General features: G+C 42.1%; 1 protein-coding gene across 6 annotated transcripts in view; it reads right to left on the bottom strand.

The window, feature by feature from the left end:
• HECW2 (HECT, C2 and WW domain containing E3 ubiquitin protein ligase 2) overlaps positions 1-15,247 on the bottom strand; it is a 299,050-nt gene that overhangs the window by 148,628 nt on the left and 135,175 nt on the right. For all 6 annotated transcript variants that reach the window (XR_009760443.1, XM_061608169.1, XM_061608168.1 and 3 more), the window contains one exon: positions 626-733. Coding sequence is in view for 5 of the 6 variants with exons in the window: in XM_061608169.1 (XP_061464153.1) it covers positions 626-733 (108 nt within the window). In the remaining variant the exon portion in view is untranslated. The remainder of the gene's footprint in view (positions 1-625; positions 734-15,247) is intronic.

Raw genomic sequence — 15,247 nt, 5'->3', positions numbered from 1 at the left:
AGGGCAGACCAAAATGAGTTGTCGAATCACAATTATGCAATTACATTCCCTGTACAATTTAGAAAATCTAGCACAAGCCTAGGCCACACTGAGCCAGAGGATTGCAGTACATTATTTTTTAAAAAATTGCTCTCCCTTAAAACATTGATTTGCTCTGGTATTTCTTTTATTTCTCTTGCTCAGTTTTAACATGCATAGCAACATAAGTAGTGTAAAAAGATGATCAATAGAAGAAATTCTCCACACTTTTTTCTAACAGCTGAAACTGCTCCAGTGTCACCTATATTCAAATTTCAGTCCATCTCTCAACAAACCAGCATATATTCTTAAAACACTATTCTCAGTTTATGTTTCACAATCCACCTGAAATGTGGTGTGCAGAACAAACACATTTTATTCTGCTAACAGAGAACTGATTGTTCACTTACTGATACTTTTGAATAGATTTTTGCTATGGCCACCATCTCTTTCCCAATAAGATTCCAAGAGGGTGTCTTTCCTCCTTTTCTGTAACAAAATACTACCCAGCATAGCAAAGAATTTCAGAAAAGGTCACCTCAGGAAGCAAGCATGCCTCTACATAGAGCTATTCATATACACATCCTGTTTTACCCAGATTACTTACGTTCCATGAAATAGGGGCCAGGTTCAATTCGCCATACAATTTGTCCTTTCTGTGTTCCAGTCACACCACGGTTCTTGGAATCCCAGAAGTTTGCTGGTGAATTCTCATCTGACAGACAAAAGGAAAAGCATGTAGTGATCCAACCGGTGATCAAGGAAGGGTGCTCATGTTACATAATGAGTAATCAGTAACCCCTCAATTATGTCAGTGGTGCAAGTTTTGAGAAATAAGAGGACTTTCTTTTTAAGGTTACTTTGTTTAAGGTTACTTGCCTGATAAACATTTCTAAAAAGGATATGCGTGTGTATGTCCGTACACACATTTACACGTATGTTTTACATATCTTGAGCAGCCAAACGTAAGATAAAAAGTTTCTGCATTTTAAAGGATGATCATGCAAAGGGTGTTCTTTTCTTTATAAAACAAAAATAAGAAAAGCTCACAACTAATATGTTACAATTGAACCAGTCTGTCACATTCAATCATCTAAGTCTTTATGCAGATAGTAAGCTGCCCCGACACTTGACCCTTGGGGAAAATGTCTTTTCTACTGCTTTTCCGTAAGGAGGCCAAACATTGAGCAGTGGGAAGAAACGGGTAAGCAAATAAACTAGCAGAGAGTTAAAATAGCTCCCTGAATGGCTAAGGGATACATAAAGAGATTTTTTTGCAACTAGTTCACATTCTGTTGGCATTTCTCTGTGCCTTCTTATGGCGCTCCAGCCAAGAAAACATTTCAGGCAAGGCTTCACCAATATCAGAATTCAGCAACGTAAGCAGTGCATACACACACAAGTATACTTAAACTGTAAAAGAGGTGAGGGAATTCTCCTCAGATGCATCTATGAATCTCTCCCAAGAGTCCCAGGCTCCCTGATCTTGATTACAGGAAACGGTGTTAAATCTTTTCACATATGCAGGAAAGTCCCAGGAGAAAAGGCATCTTATCTCCCGGTAGAAAATAATGCATTCTTAAATCTGTAGCAAAGTCTCTCTATGACTTTAATAAAGGCAGTATATCACCCTTCTGTAAAGTGGGAACCCTCCCTTCAAGTACAGACAGACTGCTGCCTCATCACGTCATCAAATGCTGCAGTTTCTCTACATGGTTTCTCTACTTTTTCTTCAGACCAGCTGAAATTGTAAACTGGGACTTGAACTCAAAGCTTGTGTCAACAATGTCAATACTGTATATATATACAAATGCTTAAAGGTCAAATACTGCCAAAGGTTAGTAATTTAATAAGCAATGTTCTTGCCTTAAAGTCACAAAACCAAATGCACGTGCAGGAACTCTTCAGATGCATTCCATTTATTAGTAATAACTCATGATGGAAGCAGCCACAAAGGCTACAGAAGGGCAAGTTGCTAGGCATTACTTATCCTGCTGCACCCAAGGAGGAAGTCACATTTTACACTGAGTTCATTCTGCTACTATTATCTGGTAAAGGTTTCCTAAAAGCAACCCCATTTCAAGAGTCAATTACAGGTAAGGTACGGTAAGGTCTGTCCTCTCAACATCTCTCTACTGCTCCCCATCCCCCTGCACCTTGTTGCCTCACTCTACCTAAAGGTAGGACTGGCTATGGGTTGGGTATATACAGACTGTTTTTCAGTCAGCATTTGCAGGAGGGAGTCAATCACAGAACTTTAGGTTTGTGCATTTAAAGTGAATTAAAGCACTCTGTTGTCCTAGCACAACAAATCCACTTAAAAAAAACCTGGGTTTTTGCAGTTTGGAAAGTGACATTGAAAAGTGTGGGATGAACAAATAACTAACAGGAAGACATGTAAACACCCAACATAGAAATCAGGATAAATGCTCATTGTCATAATTGCCCACAAACAAATCAGAACAAATGCTCAATAAAGACTGGACATAGTCTTACAACCACATAAGCTTTGTGAAAACAGGTTGTCTGGGAGAGCCCACTGTCATAAGAGTTCCCTTCCAACATTTTGACTTTAGCAAATACAGACATTTCAAGAGCCAACTCTGCTTTTCTAGCCTCAGACAAGAATTCAGACTTGCTGAATCAGCAGTTAAATCTGACACACACACCGGTTAACACCTCCATTTCTGTAGGATTAATGATGTGTGTGTGCTTTATAACTGGTCAAAAGCATATATTGGACAGCACACTGATAAAAGAGATTTTTCCTCCCAATACTCTCAAATTTGGAAAAACAGAATTGTTTATTTTGCTTTTAATGTTTTAAAAGAATATTTGCAGAATAAATGGTTTTCTGCTGCACAGCAGAAGGACTCACTCCTACAGCTCTTTAACTAGATGCACAAACAATGCTATTGCCTTCCCTGGCAGCAGCACCCTATCACACAAAACCCTTTTAATTCAAACCTATTTCATTCCTAAGGGAAAACACGCACTTGCACAAAAATTACCTTTTTAAAAACAAGAAATAAGGGAAGACACTCTTTCCATCATAATTGCTACTCTCCTCCTTTTCATCTGTATAGACCAGCCTTTCCCAACCAGTGTGCCTCCAGATGTTGTTGGACCACAATTCCCATCTTTCCTGACCATTGGCAATGCTGGCTGAGGCTGATGGGAGTTGTGGTCCAACAACATCTGGAGGCACACTGGTTGGGAAAGGCTGGTATAGATAATTGGCGTACCGGGGTGCAATATCAATGAGTGAGTAATTGAAGTGCTAAGGGAGAGAAGTCCATGCGCAGCACCTACTTCTTCCCTAAGAGAGATATTATCACCATCCTGTTATACTCACCCTATAATATAACTAATGCACAAAGTGAAGCCAAACCATATCTGGCATTTTATATTTGCATTAATCAGGACTTTTTTGTGATGGTACTTACTGGTACAGACTACCAGCACTTTTTTTCTTTTTCTTTTGCAAGCCATTTTGTGCTGGCACACATAGAACTTTTATCCATACATGAGAACCAGCACCTCTGTCTTTTTTTAACAAAAAAATGCACACAGACATTAATTCATATCACATTGCTAAATTAATAGTAAAAGGAAATCCTTTAAAAGCTTTTTTATATTGCCATATATTTCTTTAAATCTTATTCAAGGTTCTTTTACTTGGGGGGCAGCAGTACTTACCTTGCCTGGCTTGTCAACATTTTAAACCTTCATTGACTTTTCACAAAGTTTAGTTGGCTCATCTTAAGTCAACCCAAATCAATTTAAACGTCAACTCCTGAAAGGAGTATTGGTTTGAATCGGCACCCTCTACTCCTGTAAATCACTTGGAGTGGGCATGGGGGTTAGGGAAACAAATAAGTAGGCTTCTGAATGTAGTAGGGAAAGTAGATCAGACATCCAAAAGGAAATATTGTTAGGTATGAATGAGTAATAAGAATGGACCCATAGTGTTGTGTTCTCCTTTAAGAAGAAAAGCAGCTTGATGGGTCAGATTTGGAATGGAGAAATGGGAAAGCTTGGAGATGCAGTCCAGGAGCATTTTTGTTTTGACAAAGCAACAGCATTGATATTAAAAATTCACAAAAATACTATGTGAGCCACTTCACAAACATGCAGTGTACTCCAAGGGTTCCCAAACTGTGGTCCCTGGACCACCAGTCATCCCACTCTGGTGGCCTGCGGCATGCCTGCATTAAATATTCATATTGCTTCTTTAAATTCTTATATTGTATTTTATTCTATGTGTTTCAAATTGTAATACAATAAAATACAATATAAGAAATAAAAGTAATAAAATACAATTAAAAACCATACAGCACCTAGCACAGTGCATTACGATTGCCACAACAGGCAGAAAAAGTAGTCCATGGTCTGCCAAGACCCTCAGCAATTTTCAAGTGGTCCATGGAGAAAAAAGTTCAAGAACCATCGGTGTACCCCATACAGGTATTACCTCCTTACATGGATGGCTTTCATTTTGACAGCAGAAAAGATACATAGATTTATCCTGTAACCATGTTACCTGAAGGCACAAATACAATGAAATAGATTTTCAGTCTGGTTGACAGTTTTATCTAAATATGTTTAAGTTATGAAACAAGAGCATTTTGCATTTGCATTTACCTGAAATGCTTTGAAGTACTGAAAAGGACTGCAATATACGTGCACACATATAATGACCATGTATCCTCCTTTTTCTTTGCATCTGAGCAAATGTAAGGTATTTTATCTACAAAAGTTCCCCTCAAATGAAGAAGAAGAAGAAAACAGGTGCTGGAGGACAAACCCAAAGCAAGCCCTCCTACAACTCGCCATATAGCCTACTGCTTTAGCTTCAAATATTAAAACATACTCTTTTAACTTCAAGTATTGCAACTTTTGTACCAGGATTACATTTTATGACTACGGAATAGATGGGGTTTTTAAAAGATCATAAAATGGAGTAGTTTACATACTTTGACTTTGCAACAGCGTATTTTACTGTCACTTTTTATTCTTACCTGGCCTATCCTGTAGGAAATATTTTATCCTGACACCTTTGTACAGTTTTACATCCGTTGTAGCAATCTGGAGATGTTCTTAAAAATGGAAGTGTTTTTATAAGGTTTCTGTTATCCATATGCCAATTATTCTCTCCATTTTTAAAAAAAAGTTGCCTTCTTTAAAGGGGGAGTTCTTGCACACTGTCTTGCACCATCACTGGCATCATCATGAGTTCACTTGAGAAGTTCTGCATTTTCCATCCTCTGTTTGTTGTTAGATTGGAAGGTTTCAAGAAGACTTTCAGTATTCTAAAGATTGTATTTCTTTTACCAGCTACCCCACCCAGAAGAGTTAACTGCTTCTTGAGATCTAAACAAGTGCTTTTCTGGGTTCAAATATCATGGGGTTAGAAAACATGAAGTATGTTGTGTTTCAGACTAAGTTATTTGCAGCCACTCCCCTTTGAAGGGTACAGGATGCAAAGTCTTCATCCTCCCTCAGCTTCCTTCCTTTTCTGTTTTCCATGGGAGAATTCTGAACAGCTAATCCCACTACAGTACAGAGTCATGCAGAGCGTGGTAAACAGGGGCAATTTAAAATCCAGAAATGACAAGTGCATTAGTCACAGAAACAAATGTAAGCACCAGAAATGTCTTATATTTCTTGCATCTTTGCATTGACATAATTGAAATACAGTCATACTTCAAATTAACAAAGTAGATGCGTTCCTGGATGCTGCTACTTTAACAGAAACTTTGGTACCTGAGGTAGGAATAACATGGAAAGAATAGGGATAGGTTCCTACACCCACTCATAGATGGTGGAGGCAGCTTCAACAAGGGCTTTAAAGGGTGCCTACCCAACACCCACCCACTCCCCCTCCTTGCCACTCCCCTCCTCCTCCTCCTCTGAATCATATTGTATCCTTCCTTCCCCAACCCTGGGAGAAACAAGAGATCTCTTTAATGCAAAGCAAACACAGTTTGTCAGTTTCACCCTTACAAAGCAAAGGCACAGGCTTGAAAGTCTATCCATAGCAAAGCAAAGACACATTCTTGTCAGTTTCACCATAAAGCAAAGGCATAGACTTGCCAGTTTATTGATAGCAAAGACAAAGGCTAGTCAGTTTCACCTTAAAGCAAAGGCACAGGCTTGAAAGTTTATCCATAGCAAAGCAAATCTTGTCAGTTTCACCTTTAAAAAAGCCTTCCTTAAAAGGAGCATCCTTCCTGAAGGATTAGTTAACTGTACCATAACAAAGCCCAAGATTCTGTCTTTGTAGGCTGCAAAAAGTTCTCTATAGTTAAGAGTACAGACAAACAAATCAGGTACTCATGGTATATTTACTGCATGAACTTGTATTGGCTTACAGCTCTTCTTACTTTCTCTTTCACTCAGAATACTTGATAAGGGTTGATATCAGATGATCTCATAAACTGCCCTGTGCCTCCTATACTCCATGACTAAATGAATAAGTAGCAGTAAAAATTTGCAAGGAAAATGAATGTCAAGAGCCACTCAGACTTTCTGCTACTAGTGCACTGTTCTTCAGCCTTGGGTCCCCAGACATTGTTGGACTACAACTCCTATCAACCCCAGCCAGCTTAGCCAATGGCCAAGGATGTTGGGAGTTGTAGTCCAACATCTGGGGACCCAAATTTGAAGAACAGTGTACTAGAGTATCCATTTCAACTGCCAGAAGGAGGAGGCATGCGCCTGTGATTCCTGTATGCATGACAGTCATTAATGTCTCTAAAAACACCCTGAAGTTAATGGCAATACCATTCCATTAGTGGTATTTTTACAGAGAAAACAAAGAGCTTGAATCGTCTGCTGTGCTAAAAAGTACCAGTCACACAGTGCTAACTGTAACCACCTAAGAAAGAATAACTGAATGCTACCTGTCAGTATCAAATGTAAAGCATCAACCAATGGCTTGTATTTAGAGGATTTTTGGCACTCTTGTTATACTACTTCAAAGCTCAGCTGAGCTAGGCCCTTTGTTGGAGCAACATACTCTCCCAGATCCTGCAGAACTGGGATGGGGAACTGCGACCCTCTAGATATTGTTGGGTTGCAACTCCCATCATCCCTAATCATTGGCCATGTTGACTGGGGCTAACCAGTTGAGTCAAACATTTGGGGACTCACAGGTTCCACATCCCTACTGCAGAACCTCTGACTCTGACCTGCCTCTGAGGTACCATCTGTGTACTCTCTGTAGTGGCTCCTTGCTGCCTTCACTTTACTGCCTGCTGCACTCTGTGCCAGAATCTCAGACTTTGCCCAGCACCATTTAGACTCATCCCAATCAGAAGAGGACAGGCTGGTAGATGTGTTGCCATCTAGTATGAGACCAAGTGATGTATGAAACAACACTTAGCTTATCTAATGAATTATTATCAGATGATGATTGGTTTTTTGTATTAAACCTATATGTTGCTTGCAGCCACAAAGCAATTTAAGATTGGATTTATGTTTAAGGGGAACTGATTTTATTTAAGGACTATTATTGATATGTATTCTGCTATTACTTATCATTTTTATGGTTGATGTTTAGCAATACATTTGAGAACTTTGCACAGTTGTAAATCAACATTAAAACCTAACCTGCTTCTGAACTATTTTGAGTACTGGTAATTCCATATTATACATATTTCTGTTAAATTTGGCAATTAGCAAAAGCTAAATATGAGAACATATAATATAGAACAAAAGACCATTGTTTCTAGAAAAGCTGGACACACCAACAAAAACAAATGGGAACACAACTCCTCCTCAAGCAAATCATATCCTCTATTTTCAAGGAGAAAATAAGGAAGAATTAGTCATCAGTTCCTAACAGACAGTATGGAAACAGGAAGAAAATGACCTCATAATTATCTTCTTTCCTGAACGTTCATTCAGAAAAAGGCCATCATTCACAACCGGCAGCATTTTGCATAAATCAGTCCTTGTGTTGCTCCAGAAACACAGCCAGCATGGTGCCCTCTGGATGATGATGGACTACAGTTCCCATCCCGCTGGACAGCCAATGGCAAACAGTGACCAGTCCTTTGTTTACCAGATGAATGTTACAATAACTGGGAAATGTCATTAACAAACAAAAACAGTAAGCTTCTAATACTTTTCATTTAGATAAGGATTTCTTGGCCTGGGGCAAATGGGGAATTTTAGCTATAAAGCTTTTCTTAAATTGTAAGTGTTGTTTTGAAAATGAACATTACTTCGCTTAAACAAATGAAATATATTAGTATGCACAATTTGAAGCCACTTTCTAGTATTTTATAACTAGCAATTGTACATTGCAACAAGAAGCTAGAAAAATCCACAAACTTTACAAAAACAAAAAAATAGTTACACCCTGGAAAGATTGCAGTGATTAAGTCTATTTTAATCATGTAAGTGACAAGAGTAAAAGAGGCCGATAGACTACAAGAAGCACCATCTCCACATGTTCAGTTTTCAAAGAAAGCCACTACAAAATTTTAGCAGTGCCATTCAACACTGGAAGGATTAGAATGATTCCTAATAGGGTTGATACAAATGTCTTTGTCCCGCCCACCCAAATTTCACCAGATTGGTGGGGGGAAATACCTCCTGAAGATTGGGAGGGGGAGAGAAAAACCTTTAGGGGGGAGTTTGTGGGGATAGCAGTGATACTTACACTTTAAAAGAAACAGAGTGGTCCAAGGGCTCCCCCCCCCATTTTCTTAACCTTTAAAAGTGGCCTATAACAACACAGTTTCTACATAATTAGGAAATGGGGCCACAAATGCCCTGGAAAAATGCTCTGATTCTATGGAAAACTGAAGGCTGCCATCATGGGAAGAGCATTTCCCCCTCTATCCAATGTCCTTGGAACAATGTGATATCATCATAGAACATCTTGCTATTTACATCTCAGTTTCTCAAATCTGCTAAATTGCACTGGCAGCAGGTGCTCTGTGGCAACCCTAGAAAAAAGGGGGGAAATAAAGAAGAAAGCAGACAACCTTCCAGTGCAGTTTGTCAGAACTACGTATGCCCCACCCAAAGTTCTGGAGAATTTCATTTCTTTCCCTATGCCCAAGAATGTCCCAAAAATTCCCCCTTGTCCTTTCATTGGGGGAAAAAGGTCTGATGATGTGCTGAGGAGGATCTTAACAAGCCCTAGTTTTATAAACCAGAACAAAATGCAAATTAGTGAGCTGTAGTAGTAATAAATATATTTCTTGTGCATTTGCTGATAATCTCCTAGAATTAAGGTATACTGGGAAACATTCAATTAAACAACTTCACAATTTAACTAGATGTGAAATTCTATTGAACTCCAAACTAATGCTATTTGGCAAGTATGTGTAAATGTTGAACCAATTGCGACTGGAGAATAGATTTCTGTGAGCCAAGATCTTAACCTAAACTGAAATCATCATAATCATCCCACCTTTCCTCCTGATGTCCATGTTGCAAGTCAACAGAATCCATTAAAAAGTATTTTTTTTATGAAAACTGTATTTCTGAAATACTGGTTTGGAAAATCATAACTTAAGCAATATTGAAATATATTTGCAGTGGAAACTGTTGTTTAATTTATCATAGTCTTTATTTGATGTATTTCTTTCCTTTATGCCCATAATTTGTTTTTATGCGAGAGTTTGCAAAAGCCTTACGGTATTTTTGACAATGTGATTTAAATGTACTTTAAAATTCATAATAAAACACTGTAAAAAAAAAAGGTGATGGATTGTATTTCTAGAGCAGATGTCATAATATAGTGTCAGATATAATATATACTGTCCCCTCCTGTTATGTCTAGTCCATGGAAGATGAATGAGAGAACACCCTCGTGCTGCAGGTACACAGAGCTGCAGGTGCAATGACAAGTAAGGCCAAATATTACAGGGAAGAAAAAAATATAAAACAGAGGCGAGGCATAAATGGTTTCGTTTTCATTTTAGTTATTGTCATAAAGCACCTCTGCTTTATGACCTGGACAATAGAAGGAAATGTGCAGAAATCTCCAAGTACTGGTTTTTAAGGCTTTAGGAGATAGGGCAGTGCCTTATCTATCTCAAAGATCAGTGAAACTCTCAAGCTTTCGGAGCAAGGGAACTGTGCAATCCTTGATCTTCTCTGGATAAGCTCAGGAAAGCTCTCAGACCAAATGACATAGCTAAGGCTAAGGCAGCAGGCCCGGTGCTAGTGGGTGGCCAGGATGGGCACTGGCCCAAGGGCCTAGGAGCTCACAGGGGCCCCTCACCATCACCACCACCAGACCTGGTCACCTCCTCCCAACACCCATCTTCATAGTTGCAGGGGCCCCACCAGTGCTGCTACCACTTCCTCCTCATTGCTCGCCCATCCCTTCAGCAAGCTGGAGGCTCCAACTGCTCTGCCACAAGCCCTTCTGCAGCCACCACCACCAGAAGCATGTTGGGTCCAATCCCCTCAAAAGCAGCCTCCATGGCTTGGGAAATTTCACCTCACAGACACCGCCACTGGTACGGTGTCTGTGAGGGAAGGTTTCCCAAGCCATGGAGGCCCAACATGCTTCTGGCAGCGGTAACCAGACCTGGTGATGATGGTGGTGAGTGGCCCACTGTGCCCAGGGCCCTCAGAAACCTGGAACCAGCCCAGTAAGGCAGAATCATTTTTAAGGGCTTTTAACTTTCCCTCTCCCTGTGACTATCCTGACAAAAATCTTCTCTCTGGGATGCTACTTAGTGCCTTCAGAATGCAAATAGCAGCTTTGGAAATGCAGTTCTTTGTGGATCCTGGCAGGGAGAGAAAATGTTAAACCTCCACTCACCACAGTTCCAAGGCTGCTCAAACTCCCCAGCAGTTGCTATTTACATACAAGAAAAACACATGCACATTATTTATCTATTATTTTTATTCAAAATTTCAGGGCAGTTCACAACAATCTCCATAACAAAGGTACAATAAAACTATAAAATATACATCAACAGTATATAACACATATGTTAAAAGCCACAGTAGCAAATCCTTAAGTCAGGGGTAGCCAATGTGGTGCACTCCAGATGTTTTTGAACTACACCCCCTTGAGCCCCAGCCAGCATGGCCAATGTTCAAAGATGATGGAGTTGTAGTCCAACACCTGGAGGGCACCACATTGGCTATGCCCTGGCTTAAGTAAATAAGTTTTCAACAAGTGCCCAAAGCAAGTCAAGGTTAGCACTTGTCTGAAGTCTAGGAGGGGATGATTCCAAAGACCAGGCCACCACAGAAAAGGCCTTCCCTCTGGTTGTTGCCACATGTATATGTGCAGTCTTCAGATAAACAGGAAGGCCTGATTGAACAATCTCGACATTCACTCAATTAATGTGAATTAATTCACTCACTTCTAATTTAGCCCTAAGTTAGTTGATGAAATAGTCTCCTCACTAAACATATAAAATTTTGACATGGAGACTGAAAACTTACAAAAATTCTATTCAGCTCTAGCATAAAACCCCCAGAAGTGGAAATATTATGAATAAATTTTAGGAGAGACACATACCCTCCCACTGAAAGTTCATTACAGTTCCCTCATAAGAACATGAGAAGAGCCTTCTGGATCAGGCCAATGGCCCATCTAGTCCAGCATCCTGTTCTCACAGGCTAAAACCAATGACACTAGTGTTCTAGAGCCTTTCTCAACCTTTGAGTCCCCAGATGTTGCTGGACTACAGTTCCCATAATTCCTGACCATTGGCCATGCTGGCTGGGGTTCATGGGAGTTGTAGGCCAGCAACATCTGGAGACCCAAGGTTGGGAAAGGCTGTTCTAGACCTGTATGATAACAGAAACCTCACCTATGAAATATTTTCTCTTTTACTTCTAGGTTTGCCACTACCACATTATTAAGGAACATGGTGCCTGGAGGGATCCTGAGAAGATCCCGAGAAACCCAACATATGACATGCCAAATGCTTATCAAGTAGGAGAAAGGGCCAGTTTAAAGCAGTGTGGATGGGTGGGGGGTGTTGAACTCTTCTCTCAGTTGTCAGGGATGGGGAACCTGTGGTGGACTCCAACTCCCATCAGTCCCAAACAGCATGGCCAATGGTCAGAGGGATGGTGGAATTGTAGTACAGCATCATTTGGAGAGCCACACATTCACCACCCCTTTCCTATGCTTCCCCGCAGAAACTGCTTCTTCTCTGAGAGTATACTTCCAGGGTTTATTTTCCACATAAGAGAAGTCCTGCTGGATCAGACCAAAGACCCATCTAGTCCAGCATCCTGATCTCACAGTGGCCGATCAAATACCCATGGAAGCCCCCAAGCAAGACATGAGCACAGCAGCACTCTTCCCCTCACTGGGAGAAAAACAGTTGAGAATAAAAAGTGGGGTGGAGAAATATACTCCTAGCAGCCACCTAGTCGCCACAGCTGTTTCCATCACGTCTAGTTTGGCCTTAAGGAGGAGAGTGTCAGAAGAGAAGGAAGCAGACAGAAATTGAAATTGAAACTTTATTTTTACCCCGCCCTTTTTCCAAACTGGAACTCAGGGCGGCTTACAGATAAAACTATGTGTAGTTAAAAACATAGAAAAACATACAATTAAAATGCAATTAAACTATGCACAACCTTAAAACCACAAAAGGCACATAAAATCTAAAAACAATTTAAAATAATACAGATAATAATATAAAACATTAAAACAAGCCTTGTAAAGCCCAATCCTAAACACCTTCTATCCCAAAAGCCTGTCGGAATAAAAAAGTCTTTACTTGCCGATGGAAGGATGGCAAGGAGGGGGCCATTCGTGCCTCCCTAGGAAGGGAGTTTCAGAACTTAGGAGCAGCCACTGAGAAGGCCCTATCTTGCGTCCCGACCAATCGCACTTGCGAGGGTGTTGGGACTGAAAGAAGGGCCTCTCCTGAAGATCTCAGGGCCCGGGCAGGCTCGTATAGGGAGATACGGTCTGACAGATAGCCTGGACCTGGGCCGTATAGGGCTTTAAAGGTCAAAACCAGCACTTTGAATTGTGACCGGAAACAAACTGGCAGCCAGTGGAGCTGTTGTAACAAGGGAGTTGTATGTTCCCTGTGACCAGCCCCTGTTAATACTCTGGCTGCAGCTCTTTGTACTAGTTTAAGTTTCTGAACAGTCTTCAAAGGCAGCCCCACGTAGAGCACGTTACAGTAGTTTAAACGGGATGTAACTAAGGCATGCATCACCATAGTCAAATCAGGCATTTCCAGGAACAGGCGCAGCTGGCGCACTAGTCTTAAATGGGCAAATGCACTCCTGACCACGGCCAAGACCTGGGCCTCCAAGTTCAGAGCAGAGTCCAGGAGCACACCCAAACTGCAAACCTGTGTCTTCAGGGGGAGTGTAACCCCATCGAGCACAGGCTGAATCCCTATTCCCTGATCTGCCCTTCGACTGCCCAGGAGCACCTCCGTCTTGTCTGGATTTAGTTTCAATTTGTTCACCCTCATCCAGTCCATCACTGATGCCAGGCACTGGTTCAGGACCAGGACAGCTTCCTTGGCTTTAGGTGGAAAGGAGAAATAGAGTTGGGTGTCATCCGCATACTGATGGCACCGAACCCCAAATCCCTGGACAACCTCTCCCAGTGGTTTCATATAGATGTTAAATAATATGGGGGACAAAACTGAACCCTGAGGGACCCCATAGGTCAATGGCCAAGGGGTCAAACAGGAGTCCCCCAGCACCACCTTCTGAGTTCATCCCTCCAGAAAGGAATGGAGCCATCGTAACACGGTGCCCCCAAGTCCCATCCCAGCAAGGCGGTCCAGAAGGATACCATGGTTGATGGTATTGAAAGCCGCTGAGAGGTCCAGTAGAACTAACAGGGACACACTCCCCCTCTCCAGCTCTCTGCGAAGGTCATCCACCAAGGCGACCAAAGCTGTCTCTGTCCCGTAACCAGGCCTGAAACCAGACTGAAATGGATCCAGATAATCCATTTCATCCAAGAATCTCTGGAGCTGGGCAGCCACCACAAGCTCTATTACCTTGCCCAAAAATGGAATGTTGGAGACTGGCCGATAATTTCCCATTATGGAGGGATCCAGGGAGGGCTTTTTCAACAAAGGCTGTACAACTGCCTCTTTTAGGCACGATGGAATTCTGCCTTGTTGTAAAGAGGCATTAACTACTCCCCTCACCCACTTGGCCAGTCCCCCTCTGGCACTTTTAATGAGCCAGGAAGGGCAAGGATCCAGCAGACATGTGGTGGCTCTCACCTCTCCAAGGATCTTGTCCACATCCTTGGGCTGTACAAATTGAAAGGAATACATTATTATTGGACAAGCAGGAGCCAAAGTTACATCCCCTGAGACTGTATCAATTTTAGCGTCCAAGTCGGAGCAAATCTGAGCGACTTTATCTGCAAAGTGCCGTGCAAATTCTTGACAGCGGGCTGTTGAGTGGTCTATATTACCCTCCTGGGGGCCAGAGTTTAAAAGACCCCTGACCACTCGAAACAGCTCCGCTGGACAGCTCCCAGCAGACGCAATGGTGGCAGAAAAGAAAAGTTTCTTCTTAGCCCGCACTGCCACGGAGTAGGCCTTCAGATAGGCTCTAGCCCGTGTTCGGTCAGACTCGTACCGAGTCTTCCGCCAACATCGCTCTAGTCCCCGTCTTATTCGTTTCATCGCCGCCAGCTCCCTGGTAAACCAGGGAGCTGGTTTGGCTCCACTCCGTAAGAGGGGACGCTCAGGAGCAATCGTGTCCACCGCCCTGGTCATTTCCCCATTCCAGAGGTCAACCAGGGCTTCGACAGAATCACCTGCTGTGGTGACAGGAAAATCCCCAAGAGCCATCAGGAAACCATCCAGATCCATCAGCCTCCTGGGGTGGACCATCCTAATCGGTCCCCCACCCCTGCAGAGGTTCTGAGTCCCAGTGAGTCTAAATCCAACCAGGTAGTGATCTGTCCATGACAACGGAACTATAGAAAGTTCCTCCACACCAAGATCACCATCATCCCATCCAACACAGAAAACAAGGTCCAAAGTGTGACCAGCAACATGAGTGGGGCCAGATGATACTTGGGACAGACCCATGGTTGCCATGAAATCCTGAGCCACTCCTGACAGAGCTGTCTCGGCATGGATGTTGAAGTCACCCAATACCACAAGCCGAGGGGACTCCAACCCCGAGACTACCCCAGCTAGCTCAGGAAGGGAGACTGTTGAGCAGCGGGGTGGGCGGTACACCAACAGAATCCCTATTCTGTCCTGGCCACCCAACTTCAAATATACAC

Source organism: Rhineura floridana, chromosome 2 (assembly GCF_030035675.1).
Source record: "Rhineura floridana isolate rRhiFlo1 chromosome 2, rRhiFlo1.hap2, whole genome shotgun sequence".
In the NCBI taxonomy this organism is placed as follows: Eukaryota; Metazoa; Chordata; class Lepidosauria; order Squamata; family Rhineuridae; genus Rhineura; species Rhineura floridana.
Note: the sequence above shows the minus strand (reverse complement) of the source record. Positions and strands in the feature narration are given on the sequence as shown.